This window comes from Vidua chalybeata, chromosome 16, assembly GCF_026979565.1.
Source record: "Vidua chalybeata isolate OUT-0048 chromosome 16, bVidCha1 merged haplotype, whole genome shotgun sequence".
NCBI lineage: Eukaryota > Metazoa > Chordata > Aves > Passeriformes > Viduidae > Vidua > Vidua chalybeata.
In genome coordinates this window covers 9,389,974-9,402,935 of record NC_071545.1, presented here as the reverse complement: position 1 = coordinate 9,402,935, position 12,962 = coordinate 9,389,974, and the positions used below count along the sequence as shown (strand labels likewise).

At 43.5% G+C, this 12,962-nt stretch overlaps 1 protein-coding gene across 1 annotated transcript; it reads right to left on the bottom strand.

The window, feature by feature from the left end:
- Positions 1-40: 40 nt before the first annotated feature.
- On the bottom strand, positions 41-11,801 carry KDELR2 (KDEL endoplasmic reticulum protein retention receptor 2). Its single transcript, XM_053957693.1, has 5 exons — positions 11,616-11,801; positions 5,023-5,123; positions 2,463-2,621; positions 1,015-1,267; positions 41-351 (listed from the first exon to the last, which is right to left on the bottom strand). Exons 1-5 carry the CDS (start codon positions 11,704-11,706, stop codon positions 317-319), a joined length of 639 nt encoding a protein of 212 aa, XP_053813668.1. The 5' UTR covers positions 11,707-11,801; the 3' UTR covers positions 41-316.
- Positions 11,802-12,962: the final 1,161 nt, after the last annotated feature.

Genomic DNA, 12,962 nt, shown 5'->3' with positions numbered 1-12,962 from the left:
GGTCATAAACAATCTCACAAAAATCTCACTTTTGGAACTATTCCAATTGAAACCATACACTGAATTTATTAATACAGTATAAGTTTCTTTATGTAAAAAATCTTTATACATAGTAATAAAAAAGATAAAGGCAAGATGCATCAAACAGAAATCTGCTGGTTGTTTTTCCTCCGTTCTTACAGAGCCGCTGATGACTACCTGCACTATAAAGAGCTGTGTTTCTGACTTTCTGTCTCAAGCATCTTCACCTTTGCTTGTGATAAGGATTGTTCTGTCCAAGCATCCAACAGGACAGATGCTGGTGATGTTTTGGCACTTACGCTGGCAAACTGAGCTTCTTTCCCTTGAGAACTGCAAGGAGAAGTGGGAAAGAAAACAGTCAGCAAAACAAAGTTGTGATGCAGGAGAAGCACACACTGTTAAAGTGTCACAGGGACCAAAACCTTCCACGCACAATCCTCCTAGGCTGCCTCTCTTAAATACATACTGGAAAAACTAGAATCAACAATTCTAACCTTGTCCTCTTGTGGCACCCTGGAGTTCCCACTTTTCAACCTCATAGGACGTACTAGTCCTCCACCACAGCCACTTAAGAATTATGACTAAAATAACACAGCTTTGTGGTTACATGATGGAAACTTTCAACTCTTACAGTATTTAAACAACTGAGAAAGGTGTCTGTAACCACGAGATCTGCAGGTAACAGTGTACATGGTCAGGGGAAGCAGGAGGATCATGCTTATCCATGGAAGGCAACAGCAATATGTATTCAGCCATACTTAAGTTTTTCCAAAAGTTCATCAGACCATTTATATATTTATATTCTACCCATACCCCAAAAAAATCCTCAGAAATGCCCCAACTACCAGAAAGTGTACTCAATAAATTAAGGGCATTTCAGAATTAATTTGCACACAGAATTAATGAGCTTGTAATGCTGATGTAGCAGACCCCTATGAACCTGTTAACTGCTACATTTCACAACCTGAAGCTGGAAGTTACTGTATTACTTACCTTTTGTAACATACAAATAGAAGAAGTCACAGTACAGAACGGTCTGGACCACACCAGCAACAACAGCTATGAGGTCAAAAAATCCCTCAAAGTAGTAGCGCCAAATCCAGTTGACTAAGTACAAGGCACGGTACAGACCCAGGAAGAAAAGATAGTGAGTAGTGATGGTCTCTGCTTCCCCAGTTTTGCTGATCATGAAAAGTTGAGGGAGAATAGCAACCGATTCAAGATAGATGGAGAAGGTCCACAGTATCTGAAAGGAAAAAACCACAGGTATATCCAACTCTCTTACTGATAACAGCAGGACAGAAAACATTTGACTTGGCTTGGCTTTTCACTCTCTAGCAATGTTATGCATGTATGGTTCTAATAACCATACAATGTAAAGAAATGGCAGAAAGCCCTCTAGTAAGTGGCTCTCTGTAGCTGCTTAACATTAATTGGTAACTGCTTAGGGGTTATTATCGTGCATGACTTTACAAACATATGCATGGATGAATACCTATTCATACAGGTCCAGTATTTTGGCAAACTTTCCCTGGTACATGAAAAAATAAATGAAAGCTTCATAATCAACCAGAGGATGGGAGGAGGGAACTCTCCCGGCCGACAGCAGACTCTCCAAACCAGCTCTCTGCTGAGCTGGCACACACAGGTTTACTTGTGAGGGAACTTCTGTGAACTGTTTGCACACTACCATGAAATGCAGCTTACAGAGTCCTTGCTGAGAAAGCTGCAGGGAAGATTAAGTCCATTCCCCTGCTTAATGTTCTTCCATTTTTTATCTATTTGTTTAAAGAATCAGTTAACAGAGAACAAAATTTAAAATATATCTCAGAGTCTTGCAATTCAAATTCCCTCACTCTGTAAAAAATTCATTTCACCCCAATATAAAAATACAGCTCAGTCCATGTAAAACAAGCATTTAAAGTTACTCTCTATTACGTAGGAAAAAATTATCTGTTTGAACTCTCTGTAATTACATTTTTAATATCATTTTTCTGCAATTAAACACATAGCTACATTTTAAATACAATGTGATTATTTTTTATAGTCTAGACCATTTGCAATTCTATAAAATTTAAGTAGTAGTATAATTCCTTTTGTTTTCACCAGGTGGCACCAACTATTCAAAAACTGGGGATTTCTTTAACAAACAGAACAAAAGGAATTCTGAATTAATACAGCCATCAGAGTGTACTGGGAAAAACACAGTCTTCTGCTTAACAAAATAATCTATGCTGATAAAAATGCTGGTCTCCTGAGGTGCCTTGAATTTGCACAGACATCTGCACCACACAGATTAATTGAGGAAAGGATTAGCCTGAACCTACTAAATACAGACACCCTTCAACCATTCACTTGTCAGGCTAAAAAATGCTCATCCTCACGTTCTAAATATTTTAGCAAAAAACCAAAATATAATCTCCTGCCTACAATCAACTCACCTCCAGTGGAGAGAAGTCATGATTGACAAGAAAAGAGAGCCCACCAACAGGAACTATCAGGAACTCCACTCGGAAGGTGTCATGGTTTCCATCATAGGTGGCCTTGAACTTCATGTAGATCAGGTACACGGTGGCGTACGAGCAAGCGATGTAGATAAGCTGAGGGCAAGGAAAGAAACAACCCCAAAACAATCCACAGAGGTTCCAGGATTAAATCACACTCCCTGAATAAGTACTAAGAGGAGTAAGTGTGGTCTTTTTTGATTCTTTGCATTGTTTATGTGGTTTTGCAGGCTGTTGGTGGTGATTAACTTTTGTCAGCAGAGTAACAATTCAAAATGAGCCATTCTGGGCCCTACTGGTTTTGCTGCTTTAAAGGCATCACATGCCCATGGTTGAAGTGACTGCCCAAAGGTGAAGACCCTTTCCAGAACTAAGGAAGTGACTGGAGAAGGAATACGTGCTCTGCAACTGCAGGGGAAGCACTGGCCCCAAACATTTAGGTTAAAAATGTGCAGGTGCATACACACAATATTGGAAGGGGCCTTTCTACATTCAAAAAGCCCAGCATGGTGTGGCTTATGTGGCAATTAAAAAAATATTAAGTAAGTCCCATTCAGACAACCATTTAATATATTACAAGTTAGCTGATTTGCTTTGAACCTTTAAACATCTCTAAAATCTGAAGAGTGGCAACTGGACACTGTTTTTTACCAACCAAGAGGCCACAAGACCTGCAAGATTGAGAGAAGCAATGAACCAGAATTCAATTTCAGCTGATGCCTAACTATTTTGAATGGTTATGGCACAGTAGACTTTATAGCTATTCCCTGTGGAATAAGCAAAAAACTTCATTTTACAGGTGAGAAAACAGAACTAGAGAGAATCAAAGACTTTCTAAAGGTCAATCTGCCATCATCAGGACAGAGCTCATTGTCCTGGAGTCAACACAATACAGCAGACTAGACAAATATTTTAGCTTCTGCCACTTTCAGCACAAAGATTGAATGTTCCAAAGCATCTATCACATTAAAAAAGGGTTCTGTGCAACAGAGAAGTAACAGATCAAAAATCCCACTGTTTGCAGATGCTATTAATCACTAAATGCTCTGCTCACAGACAAAATCCTACAAATACTGTATTAAGGAGCTCAGAACCCAAAGGCTCTGCTACATGAGCGCCACAGCTGAGTGGAGATAAAGAACCACAGGACAGGATACAGGGAACCTTTACTATGGGTGTAAACAAATCACAGCAGGTATGATCATACAAGACACTAAGAAAGTGTGAATTAATCCAAATTTCTTATATTACAAACTTCTTTATCTCAAGAATCTCAGCTCTTGACTTCTCAACTAAAGTTCTCTCAAGTTCTCAACAACTGTATAACATTATATACTCCTACATATAAATAAATATAACACAAAATTGTGTTGGGACATTCAAGCAGCTTCATCTTGACACTACCATAATGGGCTGAAAAGTCAATTATATCCATCGGTCTTTCTAAGCATTAATCCTTGAAACTGAAATAGAGGCTGCCATTTTGAAAGTTAGTATTTCCACACTCCTTCCTTTTCTGGTTAGGAGGGCTGCAGAACAAAGATGTGCTCATGGCCCTGAATCACGACCAATAAGTAAATAAATGGCAAAAAAACCCTACCTTCTCCTTTAGGGCACCTAATTGTACCTTCCAATCAGAAATTACATAAGGAAAAAGCTTCTGTTTCAAGAATATTTTATTTAATCCACAGCTTTTCTTCTATACTGCTAATATTAAAACTTAAGCATACACATTTCACTTGTTGGAAAGCAAGTGTGAGTTTAAGACACAAAATTTTATTTTACAGTATTATTTCCGTAATTCATCCATACATTTTGCATTATTGATTATTTTAGTCTTTCCTCTCAGCAAAGTTATACTACCCTCTAAATTAAAGCTGAAAAGCATCAAGAAAATCCAAAAATAAAGGAACTGGATTAAAAAAACAAACATACTGCCCTCTCCCAGACCACTGCTTTATTTTCTTGTATTCAGTACCAGGAACTGCAGGAATGAGTAAGTAAAAAACTCAAATTCAGGCTCACTGACATTCAGTGGGCAAGTGACAGGGGTACAACTGACAGAAGCTACATTCCTTAAAGCTTACTCATGTCAACTTTTGATCAGCCTCTGACCAGACAGTTGCAGACAGCTGCAATTCTGGCAGTGCATTCTGAATACTAATTTACCTTGTAGTGAATAAAAGGAGATTTACTTGAGCTTTAATGTCTCAAATGAGAAATATAGTTTATTTGAACCATTCTTCCAAAAGCTCGCATTTTCAATAACCAAAATGCCATTTGTTCTAAATGCCACAGTCCTAATACAAACAGGTTTTTTAAATTGCATGTAGAGTGCAGAAAAAAAAGTAGGATTTTGAGTCCATCTTCCACATTCTTTATCCAAAGCCCGTCTAGAGCTTTGGTGCAGTGGGCCATTAAAAATGGCTTTTATTAATGGAATTATGCACTCCACATGCAACCTCACTAGCTTTTCTAACTCTTCAGCATACTCTACCTTCATAGATGTGTTATACAATGAAATGAATGAAGTGAAGAGGTCCAGGTAACGGGTAGTGAAGACCAGTGCAAACAGAAGCTGGCTTTTCCCAGAAATACCTAAAGTGATAAAGGAAATAATTAATCATTCAGGAAGTGATGAGGTGCTTTGAAACATTTGATGGCCGGGATGAGAAAGGATATATCCTTTATTTTTAAGCAAGTTGATCACAAAATCAGGACAAAATCCAAGTTCCCAAGCTGTACAAACAGAATTCTAAGCCCATAAAGCTCACTAGTGTGAACACAAGTTACCCCGTGCTGGAAGAGGTGCCAGCACTACACAAGGTTTAGAAGTTACTCACAGCAGGTAGTGTCATCTCCAAAAATATCACCTGCAAGCTATCTGTTCTGTATTATCACTGGGCAAGGCTGCATTAGCTTTCAGTTCTCAGAGAGCTGTCACATGCCTCAGTACAATGTTTAGATGCTGAATAGATGGAAAGCTACAAGGGCAATAGACAGAACAGACCCAGTGACAAGCAGAAGGTATGACAGCACCAATAATGGGATTTTAGAGGAATACATAGATTTTAAAACATAAGGCAATTCAAGTCACAGACTCATTTGGCCACATGGTGAGAGAAACATCAAACAATCAAACCCACATGTTATTATGTACTAAAAATTTTAAAAAGGAAGAGAAGTGAGATACAATGTCAGACATCTACACTGCATCTTCAAAGCAACTTTAGATTCTAGGTCAAAGCCCCAATGTCAAAATGTTTGTTTGTACTTAAGTTCAGGCACTGGAGCACACTTAGAAGCATAAAAGCTTTGCACAGTCAGTCACTAAAAGCTTCCAAAAGCTGAGGTGAAGCATCGCTCCATAATACTGATGTGGTGGTGTGTCACAGCAGGGGGACAAAACAACCTACTCTGTGCCTCTATCTTGTTATTCCAATTATTCTTGTTTTCAGTCATCCAGGGCGAAAATAATTGAATCTGTTCAGCTAAGCATGCAAGTCTTCTTCAAAAAACAAGAGGGGAAAATACTCCATAGGAGAGGCTGAAAATCCTTGTCCCTTTATACAGAGATATTTCTAGAAAGGCTTTTATTAACAGCACCATAAAGCAATTAGGAGAAGGCAATCTGCTATGGCTATTGAAGTCCTTTTCACTCCAGCTTAAGGAACATGGAATAAACTGCTCCAGATGAAGGAATTTAACCTATGAAGTACAAGAATGGCTGAAACAGTAACAATTAGAAAGGGGTGTGTTTGCAAATTTCATATGTGGAATGTCTGCAAGGTGAGCCTGATGTGCCACCTACAGAACAGGGAACATAAACCATCTCAAAATCTGCAGGCTGTAAAGCTGTAAAACACAAGCTGCAAGTATTAAAAAAAAAAAAACATGCTACCCCACCCCCCCCCAAAAAAAAAAAAAAAAAAAACACAAAGAAAATACCTCCCAAAATTTAGAAAAAAAATACATTTGGCATTTCTTGAACTACAACAGCATTGCACAGACAGCTGAAGCAGCATTCTGGGCTCATCCCAGGTGTGCTTGTTGGCATCACAACTTGCCAGTAAAACCTCCCAGCAAGCAAAGCTGTCCTAAGGTCAGAATCCACAGGATAAAGAAATCCACCTGGACAGATTACAGAGCAGCATACAGAATATAATTAGGCTAAATTATTTAGCATGCTATTTTCTTTTAGCAAATAACTGGGAACAGAAAAAAAAAACCAAAAACAAACCAAAAACCAACCAGCATATAAGAGACATTAACTATTAATAACAGCTATAAATTTGGATCTGATTATACTGTCATCAATACATACAATACACTTGACAAATTCTTCTGAGCCACTGCCAATCTTACCTCCTCAGCCCCCAAGCTGTAATTTTTATTAAGGCTTTCAATATTCTCACTGAATTTTGAATCTTTAGAATAGTTGTGAAATCCTGAAGCCCACCCTAGACTCGAGATTAAACTAATTTTAAAGTAAAGTAGGCTAGACTAGACAAGGTTTAAATTGTAAACCGAAGTCCTATGAAGGGATGGGAGAAACATCTAAACCACAAACAAAAACAGGGTGAGGCAACAGGTAAACACAACAGTTGTACGACTTTGACACATTTTAAAACTTTAGGAAATGTATCAATGTATGTTGTCACAACACTGATCCTGGCTCAGGGCTGGCAACAGCAATGCACTGAAGCTACAATAATGCTATTCTCATCCTTCTCCCTTTCCTTTTACTCCCACAAACATTACTTAGCTCTTGAACTGAATAAAAATATTTTAATTTCTTCTTCCAAAGCTCTGGGTTCAAATTTGGAAGAACCAAACCTCTCTGTTTTGTTCCATCCTCACACATGGAAAAACTCCTTCAACTTCTGCACTCCAGCTTGGCTGAAAGCCATAGCATGAAACTTTAATTCAGGTGATTTTCACAGCCAGGCAGGAGGGCAGAGCTGAAATTGTAGTACTTTCTTATCAACTTCATTTTGCTGTGGTGAGTCAGGTAAGGAATAACAGGCAGGAGCAGAGGCACTGAGCTGTGGAGTGTGTACAGCACTTACCAGCTATGAACTGCACATCACAGCCATAAAACCTACAAACAGAAATTCTTCTAAGGAAGGTCAGTCCATACTTTGCCATGGAAACTTCACAGACTTTTAAAAATAAAGTAGTTTAGTTCTGTACCAAGTCCACATCACCCACAGAACCACAACTCCTTTGGTTCTGCTAATAAGTATCAGCATTAAGACTCCTGTGCTTCCAATTTAAAATCCCAACCTAATTTTAAATACAAATTTTCCAACTGAGAAAGAGAATAGTTTCCTTCAAAGCGAGAGAAAAAATTTCAAAGCTACCTAAAGCAGCAATTTTTGTGAAAATGCAGACAAATCAGCAGCAGCCTATGGCAAAGTACAGTCAGAAGTCTTCATCTTAGCATACTATCTGGTCCACAACAGACACATAAAATTGAGATACAGCTACATTACCTAGCAGAAGTACATTTACTATCTATACTACTTTTCTAGAGTATACAGCATATAATTGGACAGCTCTGCAACCACAGGTCACCTTTAACACTTGATAAATGGCACAGAGAAATGCGAATCAATTTTCAGGCAGTAATTTGCACTGAGAACAACCTAATTTGACTTGAAATGGGCAAGAAAATACAGTCTGAACAGGACAATGTTTGAAAGCACAGGATTCCTCAAGTCTCATGAATTTCCTAATTATGACATGATGTCAATAATGGAGTTACCTACTACATTCTCCATGGCTCTTCCTAACGATTTTTGAACTGTTATCTTGAGTGGCAAACATTTTTCCAAATTCCAAATTTGGAAACTCAAATAACCAGACATGCAAAAAATTGTTTCCCTGCCATCTCTAAAATTCTGAAGTCAAGATCTGATTTGCTTTCCCCTTGTTATCTTTTCAACCTATTGACTAAATAAGGAAAAAAAAAAACTTTCAAACACAGAAGACACAGACTGCTTCAAAGTGCAGATGAGCCTAGCCTTACCTATCTTCTTCAATTAGAGGAGTCACTTCTTAAGAAAGAAAATGGGGACTATGAGTCCTGAAAAAACAGCAGATTGCAGCAGAGGTGCACAGGCTGTCTCCCTCATTTCCAGCTGCTTTTACAGGCCTCCGAGTTCTCCTGGAACAAAGGCCTCAGACACACACAGATGCAACCAGAAGAGAGGAGTCGGCACCATGTGGTTTGCCAGCTCTTCATGGATCACAGCTTTCAGTGCAGCCAGCAGTTAGAAGCCCTTATTTATTTTCAAAATCTCTACTGCTTCAAAAGTGCACAGTTAAAGTAGCAGCTGGTTTGCCTGCGTTTCCTTAGTCACCAATAACCACGAGGTATAAGTTTATTTAATTTATAAATGGTTCTAATAACCATACAATGTAAAGAAATGGCAGAAAGCCCTCTAGTAAGTGGCTCTCTGTAGCTGCTTAACATTAATTGGTAACTGCTTAGGGGTTATTATCGTGCATGACTTTACAAACATATGCAAATGTATATTTACAACAATCAATAGAAACCTCAACTGACAATGAACCACTAGGGGGAACAGAATAGAGGCCCAAAAATAAAATTCTTTGCTTGTGGTCCTTTGAGGTATTCATGTTCTTCTCATTCTAGACAAACTTGTTAGGCCTCACACACCAATCTCACAGCAGCAACACAAATCTGGATTTACTCCTGAGGATTCAGGCAGAACTAGAAGATGCCAAAGAAACCCCCCCTGACAAACACATCTCTGCTTTTTTGCCTTCCCCCCCGCCCCCCCCCGCCAGGAAAATGCATTAAGCAAATATTTTCTACTGGAAGAGCTCATGCATGTGTGTTTGTGTCCAGGGACGCTGGCTAATTTGGGAAAGGGAAGAGCTGTATCACCTAGATGATACAGGCCTGTTTGGTTTTCTGTCTTGGAGAAAGCTGCACCAATGATTGGTGTGAGGCTGCTTTCTTATGAATAAAGCCCGAGTAGTAGAGATTCTCAATCACAATTGGCTTAAGGAAAGCAACATCAGACCACTTTTTAAGCAGAAAGATGGGACCAGGTCACATTGTACTATACTGTGTAAATAACCTCACATCCAAAGGTCACTGAAGAATCCCTTGGCTCAAACCCTTTCTGAATTTCAGCCTTGCAATAGAATTTCACATTTTCTTTCTTCAGACATTAAATGACATTCAGTTTCTAGACCATTAACCCTCCTGCTGTTTGTAATTTCAACTGTATTTTTCAAACACAGGACAAAGCTCTACTCAAGAGCTGGAGGAGGCAAGGCCCTCTCCTGCCAGATCCAGGCAGGATTCCTGTCATGCACTAGATCCCGAGCCAGGTAAGTTCATCAGGAAAGTGCTCTTGTTCTCCATGACCTCAGGAACAATAGTTCTGCACTACTGCTGCATGTGGGCCATGGAGTCACTTGTTTGACCTCTTTTGTAAAGTTAAGAACAGTTTTTACTTTAAGTCTGTTTAAAGCCAAAGCTATTCCTCTACTTTTTAAAAAACAAAACTATTAATTCACTCATTGTTTTTGGGCTACCAAGTGATTAGCTGGTGATTTGACATGACAACATACAGAACCTGTACTTCCTCCTACCTGTAGTGTAAATCTCTTTCATTTCCCCATTCTCAGTTATTTCAGGTTACAACTTTAATTCTTCATGCTTTTAACTGAAAACTTTACAGATACATCTGTTCAATAGTGCTAACCCGGTATTTGAACAGTATCATCAAAACACGGCAAACTGATTTCAAGAACAATCGCCCTCACTAAAGAAGGAGAAGCTCACAGGCAAGCTCCCGTGCACAACAAAACCGATCCACACAACACACACCGCAAGGAAATGCCCATTTTGAATGACAACAGCTCCCAGTTTTCTGAAAGAAATCAGCTACGCTGCAGTTATGGGAACTGCCTGCAATTCCCTGCAACCACCACAGCGTACGCCGAAGGGAGAAAGCGAACCACGGCACAAGGAACTGGAGCACGCCCGTTCCGAACGGGGGGGAAGCGGCAGCGGGGGGCGGCGGAGCGGGGCTCGCCGGCCGGGACCCGGCGCAGCTCCCGGCTGCCACGTCACACGGCCCGCGGCTCCCGCCGGGAATCTCCCTCCTACAGCTTCCTACAGCAGGCTGGCCCGGCCGACAGCAAACCCTCCACCAGCCCTAACAGCGGCACGAAGCACAGCTCAATTCCTGCACAAAAGCGAAGGACAGGGGGAGCGTGAGGCCGCCGCGGAGGGAAGGGGAAAGCAGGGAAACTTCAGAGGTCGCGAACGGCGAGTCAGCGGCGGCCGGCGCCGCACTAAACCGCGTACACCGGCGGCCCAGGGGCCGGGCGCGGCCAGGGCAAGCGAGGGAAGGGATGGAGGAATGGAGGGACGAAGAGAAGGCGGCTGCTCGCCCTGCGGGGGACGAACTGCTTTCCCCCCCCGCCTTCCAAACCGGCCTCCCCATTCATTCGCCTGCCGCCGGGCAGTTACGTAAGGAAGGAGCGACCCTCCCGGACACAGCCGGAGCGGCGGCGCACAGGGATTAAAGTACGAATAATGGCAACCACAACACCTTTCAGGGAAATGCAGCTCCCGCCGGCGCACCCCCACACCGGAGCGGGGATGCGCCTCCTCCTTCCCCCTCTCCCGGCTGCTCACCCGCTCCGCCAGCGCTGGATTTGGAGGGGGCCGAGTCGCAGGGAGGTCAGAGGGAGGGCAGAGCCCCCTCCCCTGCGCGAACGGGAGCGACCGTCCCTTTTCACCTACCCGGGCGAGTTCTGCCTGCCCGCCCGCCCCGGGGGCCCTCGGGGGCGCCCCAGCGGGGTCAATGCCCTCCCCGCCTTTCCCCGCTTCACCAGGGCCGCCTCCCGGGCCAGTGAGACAGGCGGGACCCCCCCGCCGCCCCTGCTCTCTGGGCTCTCCCCGGGGCGCGGCCCTTCGGGGGCGATCGCAGCACCCCGCGGCGAGTTCGGGGCTACGCCGCCCGGCCGCGGCGCGGCTCCCGCGGGGCTCGGCGGCCCGGAGCCTCCCGGCCGGTCCCGCCCCGCGGCCTCCGCACGCACCCGCGCAGGAGCGGCTCTTCCAGATCTTGAGCAGCAGGATGATGATGGCCGCCAGGTGGGACAGGTCCCCGGTGAGGCGGAAGATGTTCATGGCGGCGGCAGAGGCGGCGGCGCAGCCGGAGCCGGGGAGCGAAGATGGCGCAAGCTCAGCGGGCACCGAGCGACGTGGCCCGGGGACGTGGCCAGGCAGCCCCGCGCCGGTGCACGCCGGGAAGCGGGGGGAGCGCCCGCCCCGCCCCGCGCCGCCCTCACGGCGGGGCCGCCCCGGCAGCCGCGGGCCCGGGCGAGCGGAGGGGAGCGGCCGCGGGACTCTGCCCTTAGGGCGGCCGAGAAGCTGATCTGTATACATATACATACAATAGCGAATATAATATATATTTTTATTTTATTATGTTTTGGAGGCCAACAGTGTGAAAATCTACATCAGCTACTAGAGAGAGTCCAGCGGAGGCCATAAAGGTGATGAGGGGTCTGGAGTGTCTCTCTTAATACAGACTGCGAGGGCTGGGCCTTGCTAGTCTGGAGAACAGAAGACTGAGGGGGGATCTCATCGATACTATAAATACCTCAGAGGTGGGTCCCAAGAGGGTCACAGAATCACGGAATCACAGAAGGGTTTGGGTGAGAAGGGTACTTAGGGATCATCTCGTTCTGCCCGCTGCCGTGGGCAGGGATGCCACTCACTGGACCAGGGTACTCAGGACCCCACCCAGCCTGGCCTGACACACTTCCAGGGATGGAGCAGCCACAGCTTCTCTGGGCAACCTGTGCGAGGATGGTGCCAGACTCTTTTCTGTGGTGCCCAGTGACAGGACAAGGAGCAGTGGCCATAAACTAAAACACAAGAAGTTTCACTTCAACACGAGGAAGAGTTTTTTTACATTGAGAGCCACAGAACACTGGGACAGGACTGGGCGGTCAGGGATTCTCCCTCCCTGGAGACATTCCAAACCCACCTGGACATGTTCCTGTGTCACTGCTCCAGGTGACCCTGCCTTGGCAGGAGGGTTGGACTGGGTGATCTCCAGATGTCCCTTCCAACACTAACAATTCCATGATTCTGTGTAAACTTCCAAGAAAAAGAAAAAAAAAGCAATTATTTCTTCAATAATCATGCCTTGAGAGTTAGCACACAGCTTCTTCAGAGTCCTTAATCCCTAAAACAGGACATGACCAGTAAATTCAGTGGGCAGTTCAAAAGAGGCATCTCCTCTTAATAACTCTCCAATGTTTTCTGTAAAAAACCCCAACAATCCAAACAAGAGCAAAGAAAAATAGGAATAGCTGCCCAGAAGTAGGATTTCCAATGGTTGTAGAAAATGGCTGACAGTTTATTCCAGGTAAACA